Consider the following 12107-nt stretch of genomic DNA (forward strand, 5'->3'; position numbering starts at 1 on the left):
CTGAGGGTGTCCGGCCCGGCGCTCGCCTAAAGCGCAGTGCCGGCAGCCGGGCCACCCGGAGCGGGCAGCGCGCCTGCCCGCGGCCGCTCTCTCCGCCGCGGCCTATTCCGGCTGTGGGGAGCGCCTGCGCGCCAAGGCAGCATGGCGACGCCGGCCAAGCGGAGGGCTCGGCCTCAGCCCCAACCCGCCGCCGAGGAGCGCGGCTCGGAGCCGGAGTCGGGCGAGTCGGACTCTGAGGAGGAGGAGGAAGAAGAAGAGGAGGAGGAGGAGGAGAGGATCGATGAGGTGAGCGGGGGGGAGCGGGGCCCCTCGCGGGGCCTGCGCCCGCCTTCCCTCCCCTCAGGGTCCCTCGGTGCCCGCGCCCGCCATCCCTCCCCTCAGAGTCCCTCGGTGCCCCCCCCCGGCCATCCCCTGCCCTCCTCCGGAGCCTTCCCCTCCTCTTTTGATCCACCGTCGCTAACATAAGTTGTAAAACGATAGAAACAAGGAGCCGGGCACACGAAGCCGTGACTGGAAGCTGTTGGGAAGGAGCGGGGGGGGGGGTTGTCCCCCTGTAAAGCCCCTTACGAAGCACCCGTGGGTCGGGGAGGGGGGGGCCCCAGCGTGGGGCCGTGGGTTCCTGTTGCTGCGTTAAAAGTTGTGGAGGGTCTTAATTTTTTTATTGTTTTCTTCTTTTTTTAAATGTCGGAATCCCCGAGGCCGCAGTCAGTTGTACAGACTTGGCCCTTGCGTGTAGCCTGTCTGCGTCGTTCTTGTGTGGGACTGCAGGCAGCCACTTGAAAATAATGCTTTCAACACAAAAGATTTGCTCTAATTTGCTTTTTGTGTAAGGGGCTGGGGGGGGGGGAGGGGAGAAGAAAAAACACCAGACCTCACGGAAATCAAACATTAATTTCTTTTCTGAGCTTGCTCGCTCTCTCTATATCTGCACCTGGACATAGGTGAAAATGCATTATTTAATTGTGAAACACAACACTGAGGGAGGAGTCCCCCTTTCTAGGAAAGGAAGAGATATGCGCTGACTTTGAACTCTTATTAAAATCCTTGGGTGATAAGGCAATCTGTCATTTTCACAGAGCTTAAAAGGGCCGAAGAACAAAAGTATCTATGGGTTTTAACTTACATTTCAAATTAAATACTTTGCTAACTTGATTGTCTTCGCTAGGATTTCACTTTGAGTTAATTCCTTTTTCTTAGACGAGGCCTTAGTTACCTTATGTTAGCAAATAAAAAAACCAAACCCTACCTTTTTTAAAAACCATTGTCATGATAAAAAGTGTAAGTTTGGTTGTGTTATCAGTCATACTAACATGATGGAAAAGCGAATTTACCATGTGCTAGAAATGTCTGCCATGTTAAATGGGTACTGACTTAGTTTGAGCTGACATATGTTTGTGAAGTTCTTGACTAGCACTGCCAGTAGTTTTTGTACTGTTTGGTGTTTGTAAACTGATACAAGATGTTGCACTAGTGTCTAGACACTATGAAATTAAAGCTAATGGCAGTAATCCTTTTTTTTTTCCCTTTTCCCTTTTTTTTTTTTTTTTGTGCTCAGCATTCCTTCATAATGTAGGTAGGACAGTGTTTTTTATTGTGGTGTTTGTGGATGAAGTTTCTTGAATCTTCAGTGACAGGGGTTTTGAGGATGGTTGCCCTATGTCCTGCACTGGTGTGCACTACTGTGTTTTATTTGCAATTGTTTGTGCACTGGCTAAAATTTGCAATATAACACTTGTTTTAAGTTAGTAGCCCAGATTTTGAGGATGATATATCATTATTACATCTATTTCAGTTTGGAAGTGTTGATATAAAGATGTGTTGACTTTCCCTCAATTCTTGTATAAGACATCAAGGTGTGCATTGCTAATATTAAAGAAATGTACTGAACACTTATAACTGTACAAACTTAGAAATTTGTAAAGTCATATACTTGAAGGGCATTTGTTTCTCTGTAATTCTCAGCATTTTTGTTTTTGCCATATTAGCCTTTCCCTTCACCTCTTACCACTTAACGTGGAAGAAGGACAATCTCTTCCTTCATGCAGATGTTTTCTTCGTAGAAAGAAGCATGTGTAATTCTGTCAATCTGAGAACAATAATATGATTGCCAGGTAGGGCCTGGTTGTTGAGAAGGAGCTTTGCACACTTCTGTATTGTTGTACATAGCAGAGTGTTGTTGCGTGTAACAGCTTGCTTTGCAGGCTCTTGCTTTGCTTTGGGTGCAAGGCGGGGGGGACGAGAATAAAGTACACAGTAGCAAGACAGGACACACCAAAATATATGATGAGTCTTTATTTGCCTTTTTTTTTAATAGATGAAAGATGGAGGGTTTGTAAACTCTCATACCAGGCTGTTATTTTGGGTAGTGGAAAAGCCATGAAGCAAGACCAGTGTTAGAACATCTAGTGCTCCCATGGTTTTATATCAATTTTATGGCTATGATTTGCACAGTGTTCAGAACCACTGTAAACTGTGTTTTGTTCAGAATTTACTGGCTTAATCATTCAGTGAGATCCTTGAATTTCAAAGCAGTCAAAAAGTTCCTGGATGCCAGGAGTGAATGCTGTATACACCAAAGATACAATCTGTTTTCTTATTTAAGTAGCTTCTGAAGTAAATCATGTGCCCTCCTTGAGAAAGTCACTTATGTATTACTTCTATAGAGCATCCTTGCTTTACTAGACCACAGAAGAATATCTGAGTGTGTGACCCAATCTGTATTTTTTTTTTTTTCCCTCAAAAGTGGTTGTATACCTGCTTTCTACGTTGTAAATTTGCCTGTAAGGCCCTTCTCCCAGTGGACAATAAAGACCATGACCTCAATATGGGACTGGAGAGAGTTCCGAGTCTTCATTGGTGACAGAAGTAAGGCTCAGTGGCTTAGATTGTTCAGAAAGTGGAATCCAAACCAGCAGTTGCAAGGCAAAGTAAATGTGGATGATCTCGAACAGTGGTTCACAGAAGAATAGGTAGGCAAAGCAGCCTTGGCAGGCAGTACTATTAATATAGAATACCAGTAGAAATGTTTGGTAGGTGCACAGCATTTGTTCTGGAAGGAGAAGCAGAAGTTCACATTCTGTTTTGCTGTGACGAGGTCTCATCCTGTGCCTACTGAGCAGACTTCCAGAGTGGGGTTAATGATACCATTAGGATTTGAGAGTTAGCAGAAGTATGGTTTGGGGTGTAATTATTTAAATGTCTGCAGTAATCTTCATCTTTAGCCAAGGCGTTACACTCCAATCCTGCAGTTTTAAGAGTTTAACTGCCTGGATCAAGCCTCTCCGCAGTAAGAGTCTATGTGGCTATGGTAAACATAATTGTGTGAACCAGATTGCAGGAACAAAGCATTAAAGGTTTGTTCACAACACAGTTTTAAAAAGTTACTTTTACTTTTACAGGTGCTCTCTAAAGATTACAGAAGAAATGATAACTGTAACAATTGCTGAGATTACTGAAAGATGGAAATAAGTTCCATTTCTGATGTTGACCATTACTTGTCTTCAAGTTTCTTATAGTTTAGCTTTGTTTTGATATAGCTTCTTGCCAGGTATGTTTGATATTCTCTATTTTACTTCTTCGTAGGAAGTGAATATTGAATTCGAAGCACATTCCATATCAGACAATGACTTTAATGGGATAAAGAAATTACTACAGCAGGTACTTTGACTTCTTGTTAGCTTCGTTGATATGTTCATTGATAAATAGTATCTAAAGAGTTACACAGAGTCATCAGTTCACATTATCTGTATTGATTCATAGTTTTACTGTTCTTCAGCTCATGATGATTAAACAATTACTGCCACAAAGAACATGTGTCTTCTAAACCATGGTTTCAAGAATTTTACCCAATGAACTGTAGGGCTGTTCTTCCACGGTGTGTATAATCTTTCCATCTTCATTGTGTTAGTTGCTGCCCAGAAAACCTCATTCAATGTTAATCAGCTTCCTGGAGCTGTTTTTTTTTAAAAATTACAGCCCTTAGAAAACAGACAAACAAGTAATCTGTCTGTTCAACCCGGCAGCTTCCAGTCTTCTTTTGAATGTTTCTGTTGTAAACCTGTGCTCAGCAAGCATTCAGATCATACCAAACTCAAAAGGATACCAGGTATGCAAAATGCCAGCTTGTGGAGGGTCAAGGAGCAAGTGCTTCAAGAAGCTGATTTTTAGTCTTTACAGTATTGTATTGAAGGAAGTTAAATAAATAAACTCACTAAATGGAAATTAAAAATGGAACAGAGTATTGCATAACAACTTAGAGAAATTACTGACTTTATTTTCTACTGAGTTGCCCATGATATATCATCAGGCCTAAAACTTCTTAATACTTGTTCCTTATTTTCCAGTTGTTTCTAAAAGCTCCTGTTAACACTGCTGAATTAACTGATATATTAATACAACAGAATCATATTGGAAGTATTATCAAGGTAAGACAGAATTTACATTTGTAAATGAAGTACAACACTTTTTATGCTGAAATGACATCACAGACTTTCAGAAGGGGATCCTGTCTTTGTAATTTGTATGCTTTCTTGCTTTGAGAATAATTCTTCTATGGGAGCTGGAATTTTCCATGCCTACTTTCAACCAAACAAGGAATTTGATTTATTTTTTTGGTTGATTTCTTTTTACATATGGAAAGCTTTTTGATTTTGCTTTGAATTTTGTTGTAGTAGAGAATAATGCTGAAAATGCTATGGAGAAGTTTGTTACCATCACCATAAGAAATAGGACCTTGTGATTTCCATACATTCTCAGGATGTACAGAGATAATAGTCCAAAAATGTCCTGCATACAGTTTCCTTTTGTGCAGAGTTCTTTGGGCCTAGGAAAGGATCCTGAAACGAGTCCTGAACAAGTTCTGCTATGGCAGTGGAGCACTCTGCAGAGGCTCCTGAGTTACTCCTGGCTGTTCAGCACTGTATAATGCTCAAGATGTCATGGCCACATTGCTTTCAAACCCAAACAAGCTGCCCCATGGCACAGTTGTGCTGTTGTACCGTGTTGCATGGTATCATTGCTATACATTCCCTTTTTGTCCTGCGCCAACAGTTTTCCTGCCCAAGTTTAATACAATCCTTATATTACAACTGCATGACTCCCAGTTCTTTCCCCAAGTTTTTCATTGCAGAGTTTTGTTGAGCTTTTTGTTTCACTCTCTATCAAAGCTCTATTGCTCTGTGGTTTTAAAGACTTTGCATGTTTATTTCCCTACGTTAGAAACTGAAGAAAATTGGTTTTGCTTAAGATATTGCCACCCCTTGTACCGAGATGCTGCTTATTATATGTGAGCTATCAAATTTTAGTGCCTTTCAAAAGATCCTGCTGTAGAAGATACATGACCTGGCTCTCTATATAGCTGACTCTAAGTACACAGAGACATTCAATGATGCAGCACTTTCATAACCGTAACCAGAATTTGTAGGTTGTGTGTTTGTACAGATTACCTAGATGGTTGTCATCTGCTGAGCATCTTCTGGAAAGAAAAACATTTCTTGCTGCAGAGAGTGGAAATAGAATGTCAATATGAGTTGTTGCTTTTTCTTTCATTAAATAGCAAGCAGAAGTCCAGGAAGACAGTAGTGACGATGATGAAGATGATGATGAAGTCTTTGGTTTTATAAGCTGCTTAAACTTAACGGAAAGGAAGGTTGGTATTCCTCATTAACATCTAGACAGTAATAAGTGAGACTGCGTCCTGCCTTTCTGCCTTGTATAACAAGCCTAGACAACCGCATCAGGATTTTAAATTCCACCATGGAGGACTATGGTCTTAGAAGTTGCACATCACTTAGCTTTCTTTTGGATCTAGTCCTGTGTAATTTGCTGAAGGTCAAACATAAAGCAAAGAGTGGAAGAGAGTGTTAAAACTAGGTCTAAGAAGTAGTTCCAGGGTAACTGAGCTGTCAGCCTCTTGTATTTCTTCACTTTCACCTTTTGCAGCTTTTGAGTTTTGCTATTGAGTGTACTGGTGTTGCAGCTCCTAGCTGCATTCCTATCGGTTAAGAGCCTTTGTTTGCCCTCAGCTTCAGGGTTGGTAAATAATCTCAGAGAACTTGTACAGTGCTTTAGGGACTGCTTAAGGAAATTGCCAATAGGTCTGTAGAATATTCTCCTGAAGTCCACATTCAAGGTTTTCTTGTGTAAATAATTGTTCTATAATGTGAAGAAAATATACTTTTTGATTCTAGGGTACACAGTGTGCTGAACAAATCAAAGAGCTGATTCTAAGTCGGTGTGAGAAGAGCTGCGAACAGCATGTAGTTGAACAACTGAATAAACTCCTAAATGACAGTACTAAGCCTGTGGGTCTTCTGCTCAGTGAAAGATTCATTAACGTACCACCGCAGATTGCTCTGCCAATGCACCAGCAGCTTCAGTAAGTTTGTTTGGGTTTTTTTTGACATGATGTTGAATAGTACTTTTTCTTCATATTTTTTCGGAAATCTTATGTATATAAACTATGTTAAGACAGGTGATACTATAGGTGTGAGACATGAACAGAAAAAATTATTTTAATCTCGTGTAAGATCTTTAGTTGATTTTTTAATATTTTAATACCTTTAGGCTTTTCAAACTCTATACTTTAAGATACAGGAAATAATTTAAGAATATGTGCTGTTCTATTGCAGAAATAGCTGCATGTATATTGTAGTTTATCTTTGTATTGCAGATTATTTTCATCTTGATCTAGGAAAATTTAAAAATGAGAACTTTTTGTAGCATGCTGATAACGAGCAACTTGGATGTTTCTGTTCTTGTGTTAATGTCTGGCTCTGGAATGGAAGATTTGGACTGAGGGACAGGCTTACAAAGTGCATGAGTTCTGGCCCATGAAAACCATATGCAGTGTCTTGATTAGGTTCAAGTAAATGAGTAAAGCAGGTTAGGTGCTGGTTGATCTCTACCAGTGCGTGGATTTATATCATAGGCTGGGTGACAGTAAGTAAATAAATCCACTGAGATACAGCGTTACATTGTTTTAGTGCTGTGTTGAAAACCAGGAAATTATGTTGGGTAAGGAACTCCAGTAATCAAATGAAGATTTTTTTTTTTTTTTTTTCTTCTTTTCTTTCATGCGAGGTGAGAGTAGAAGTCAGGTTAAGTTGACTGCTATCATAGCTCATTTAAACAATAAAATAGACCTTTAAGGAATTACTACCTTGATATGAAAGAAAACATGTAGATAGGGTTGGTCAGGAAAGTTTTTAGAGAAAGAAATAAGGTGCTTGATGGCTTAGCTTTGAGGTTTACCACTAGTAGAGCACTTGTCACAACTGAAACTGAGATCTCAGCCTCTCTGTCTTAAAGGTTTTGGAGAGTTGCAGTGACAACATGTTTAACACAAGGGTGGGCAAGAGTATTTTCTGGCTCTTCAGTTATAGTTCCTCATGGAAGTGGTAGTGTGATGCATTTTCAGGAGAGTTGCACTTGGAATCATTTCACAGACTCTCTACCATAAACAAGATTCTGGGAAAAAAGGGTTATATTGTGACATGTCGAAAGACATCCATATTTTTATTGTTTTAAAGTGCAAATAGTATTTTTAAGTACTAGGAATGCGTATGCAAAATTTATTTTCTGAGGCACTCAGAATAGGCTGCAATATGAATATCCTTTCGATACTAACACATTATAAGGTTTACTTACACACTTGTTGAGGGTTTAAATTGTGTACGTAAATGTACTTTTAAATTGTATCTGTACACGTTTATTTATCTTTAGGAAAGAGTTGACTGAGGCACAGAGAACAAACAAACCTTGTGGAAAGTGCCACTACTATCTTCTTATCAGCAAGACCTTTACAGAAGCTACAAAGAGCAATTCTAAGAGGAGGGAAGGGAGAAATCAGCAAAAGGAGGAATTAATGTTTGCAAATGCAGAGGAAGAATTCTTTTATGAGGTAACATATGTGATTCTTTTAATTTAAAATGTTTATTTTTCTTTACATATCAGCAAAAAGGTGTTTCACCTTAAATTCAAGGGGGGCTTTTAATAAGATATGGTCACATATCTTTTAAATCAAATCCAGCTCTTTTTAGAGTAGTGTTGAGAGTTGAGCAAGCAACCTATTTTTATGTATTGAACACAACACCTTTTGTATTTAGAGAATCGTGGAGAGGTGTGCCATCCCTAAGTCCAAATTATTAAATTAATCCTCTGTATCGGCATGAATTTACTAATATGTTATTTGTATCAGGTCACAATTAATCTGACTATAAGATGGTATGGCATAGACCGCCTGTGGCAGCGTTACTACCTGATAGGGCCTCCAGTGCTATGAGAATAATGGAGGAATTCAAAGAATACCTGAAATAAGCAGAGACTTTAGGGGAAAGGTCAGGTGTTACTTTGTCTTGAGGCCAGTGTCTTGGCCTCAAAGAATTAACAAACTTCATCTCTTTACTCATATAGCAATGCTGAAGAGATTGAATTGAATGTAATAATTGTCTGACTTGTTGAAATACTGTGAATGGAATGTCCACATTTTTAGGACGAACAAGTGGTAATAAATCTGGATGTTGAATTTAGCAGCATGTCTCAGGACTTCTGAGTTTACGAAGTTTGAAATTCCTTTTGTTTGGGGAACAGTGCAGTTGTCGTCTTTAATCTGAATAATAAGAAATGTGAAAGACTTGTTAAATTGCTGTGTCAGCTGAACAGGGAAGACTGACTGGGGGTGTGTGAATTGCAGGAAGTGCAGGTTAGCTTGAATATCTGTCCATGAGATTCAAGCTGACATGATTTACATTGCAAACGTTTAAGAGTGGCAGCTCAAACTACAGGTAGTAACTTGCAAGGGTGCTCTAACTTAATCATGTGTCACATCTTTAAGCACTTGGAAGAATAAGATTAAAAAAAATGCAGAGGAATCTCTCTTGTTACAGTCTTGATCAGCATCTGCAATGCATGTTAATGCTTAAATACACAGATCTCTTTTCCTTCCCTCTACGTAGTTAGTCCTGTGTCAGAAGAAAACAGCTGTTGAGGCTTTATTTGGATTTGGTAATGCAGTTAAATGCATTTCTCTCGAGATCTCTTCCCAAGAAACTTAACAGATGCAAAGCTCTGCATTTGTGTCATTGTTGGTTATATGTGGAAAGCTGATTTATCTGTTTCCTTTCGGACACCTGTTACTTTCAAAAAATGCTCAGAATAAAAAACTTTTGAAGATCCAAATAACTAGCTATCACTTTGCTTTTCTGTCTGTATTCTACTCAGGACAGGTGTATTAATAAAAAGTGCTAAAACACTGAGATGAAAATATTACTTCCTATTTCCTAAGGCAACCTGTCTACACAGTTCTGCTGGTCCCAAGCCAGATCAGGCAAGGGGAAGATGCAGGAAATTAAATTTAAAATGTACTTTGAAATGCAAAGAAGTTTTCATTGTTCTTTATTTTTTTTTCAAAGCTTTAAAAATATTATTCTACAGTATTATTGCTTTGTCAGGAGACTATTATTTTTCATTTCTGGCAGTGCCTACAGGATAAAGTACTTGCACATGCAACATATGGTTAATGGCAAAGGTTCCTGTATGTAATCATTCATGACATTCTCTGTTAGAGGCTATGATATGGCCGGAACTTTATTTCTTGGGAAGAAGAAAAATGTAAGTGGGTGAATTCATTGTTGGCTATAGGGAATACTGTTGTAGCCTCTATGCAGTGACAGTTTGGGATTTTCTTTTTGTGTTCCTGCCACAGCAGCTTTACCAACTGAACTTGAACTCTATGTAAACATGTTAATGAAAAACTGAAGGGGAGAAGCCTGTGATGCCCATGTGTCCATGGGTATTATGTTCTAGAAGGCCTATTTTGTATTTATCTCGGTTTTGTTATTTTGAGTGGCATTTTAAAGACTAATTGTGTGCTTTTATCTAAATTGCAATAATTTTCAACTCAAGTGAATAGACTCAAACTGAACATGCTTTTCTTTTCAACAGTCTTTCTAGTGTTTTTAACAAATTCATTTTAAACATTATGGAGGATATTAGATTAAGTGGGTCTCTGTACTTAATAATGTATATGCGTTAAATTAGTGTTGGAGCGTATATCCTCTCTGATTACATATAACGTTAATTAGATTGCCATAAAATAGTATTAAATGCAGTGAGGCGGACACTTAGAGCCCTATAAAACAGAGAGAAGCCTTTTTGCACTTGTCAGTTCCCTGTGCTTTATTCTGTTCCTTAAAATGTTATTGAGGGAGCAGAAGAAAAGCTCTATTATAACCCGACTTGGAACTGATTAAAGGTTTAGGGCCTCCATTGCTCAAATTGTTTGTTCTTGCACAAAGCCACCCAAATAATGTGATGGTTCTTCCAAAATTAAATTTCCAACCTTGAGATACTGTTAGTAAATAGCAAGCCTAAAAGGAGACAGGATCTTAACTTCCCTTGCAAAGGGAAGAGGTTAGATGAGTTTTTCTGCTTAGAAGTTGAGTTGATACTTTTTAATCTGACTTGTGTGGGAACTAGGAACATTTGTTAGGTCTAAGTTTTTCTTATCCATCAGGCATTTTGTCTAGGAAAGCTAATAAATAGGGACTGTTCTATCTGTATGCCATATATATCACTGAAAAGAAATAATACACGTTATGGATACCTACCTATTTGAAGAAGCATCCTTTATCAGTGTGTCTTTTAGTGGCTCCAGCCACCTAGAGACTTTCCAAGAGCTTTTTGAAATTCTGCTCAGAATTCATATTAGTGCCCATCCCCTTAATATTTAATTTCTACTGGCAGTGTGAAAGAGGGGATTACTGTACGGCATATTCTTACAGATACGTTAATTTTTAGGACTCTGAGCAGTTTTAGAGTAGGCCATGAGAAGAGCAGAGCCTGTTCATTGCTACAGGCCTGCCACATGTTGACTACACCAAGCTATCATCTTTAATGCAGGCTCTACTCTACCTGCACTCTTCTCGCTGTTCCTTTTACCTGGGTTTTGGCTGATCTGCTAATTCTCAAAATTACACAGCTAGTGGTTTGCTCTTGTTCCGGGGTTGAAAGTCTGTTAAGAACCTGATATTCCTGTTACTGGTCAAGGATCCCTGCTAGTTGGCACAATAGCTTCTGAGGGTTGGCATTTCTTAATGTGATAACATGGAATGAAATGCTGTCTTAAAACCATCTAAAATGAGGCACACTAAGCATTTAAAGGGGGCATTGGTTTTTTTTGTTGGTTTTTTTTTTTTTTCCTCTTAGGTCTTTTTTCTGATACCAAACTATAAAGATAGCAATCATTTTAGAATTTAATATGAATGATATAAATTCTGTGAAAAGCAAATAGTTTGAAACACTTAATAGTGGATTCTCTTCTAGGTTTTTTTGGTGGACCTTTTGAGAGGGAAGAAAATAACTTCTTAATAAGCATGTGCATAATAGGGTCGTTTTTACTTTGGTTAGATGATGTAATATCTTCAAGCTAATTAAAAATTTTTGTCCTAATGCATTTATTTCTGTTGTTTAGAAAGCCCTTCTGAAGTTCAGCTACTCTGTGCAAGAGGAAAGTGACACCTGTTTGGGCGGCAAATGGTCCTTTGATGATGTACCAATGAAACCTTTGCGGACTGTTATGATAGTTCCAGCTGATGGAATTAATGTAATTATGGATAAACTCAAAGACTATCTCTCACTCTGAACTTTCCTATAAACACCATTTTTTATAAAGCAGCCATGCAGAACTATGATTTCACAATGTTTTCAGAAGACTGCTATTGAGTTAATGGTTTTGTACTGCTCAAATGCTTCCTCTGTACACTTAGAAGACAAGTAGGTGGTACAATTAAAAATATCCATCAAATTAATATTTTTAAATATTTTATCTTACTATGCTTTGGTATCATCATTAAGCGGTCAATAAAACCCCAATGTTACAAGAAAACTTGAAGATCTGCTCAATATGTTTTTAAACAAATCTAAATCGTATATTTTTGTTATGAAATAATGCATGCAATTCCTTTTGTTGAGAAAAGTGCTTTTTCTGTGTTTCTTCTGTTAAATATGTTTATGTCAAAAGTTTGAAATAATTACATGGGTTAAGATGGGGTTGTATATTGCATATACTGCTTTTATTTATATTTGTCCAATATATGATAGTTCAGTCT

The 12107-nt window shown here is 38.5% G+C and overlaps 1 protein-coding gene across 1 annotated transcript; it reads left to right on the forward strand.

The window, feature by feature from the left end:
- The first annotated feature begins 24 nt into the window (after positions 1-24).
- Positions 25-11890, forward strand: BCCIP (BRCA2 and CDKN1A interacting protein). The gene is made up of 7 exons (XM_052798528.1): positions 25-285; positions 3583-3657; positions 4344-4424; positions 5555-5647; positions 6189-6376; positions 7723-7900; positions 11471-11890. Exons 1-7 carry the CDS (start codon positions 142-144, stop codon positions 11639-11641), a joined length of 930 nt encoding a protein of 309 aa, XP_052654488.1. The 5' UTR covers positions 25-141; the 3' UTR covers positions 11642-11890.
- The last annotated feature ends 217 nt before the right edge of the window (positions 11891-12107 follow it).

Source organism: Harpia harpyja, chromosome 10 (genome assembly GCF_026419915.1).
Source record: "Harpia harpyja isolate bHarHar1 chromosome 10, bHarHar1 primary haplotype, whole genome shotgun sequence".
Classification (NCBI taxonomy): Eukaryota; Metazoa; Chordata; class Aves; order Accipitriformes; family Accipitridae; genus Harpia; species Harpia harpyja.

Coding starts and splice junctions, on each gene's coding strand:
- BCCIP (XM_052798528.1), top strand. CDS start 142: ATGGCGACGCCGGCCAAGCGGAGGGCTCGGCCTCAGCCCCAACCCGCC. Junction 286..3,582: donor AGGAGGAGAGGATCGATGAG/GTGAGCGGGGGG, acceptor ACTTCTTCGTAG/GAAGTGAATATTGAATTCGA. Junction 4,425..5,554: donor ATATTGGAAGTATTATCAAG/GTAAGACAGAAT, acceptor TTCATTAAATAG/CAAGCAGAAGTCCAGGAAGA.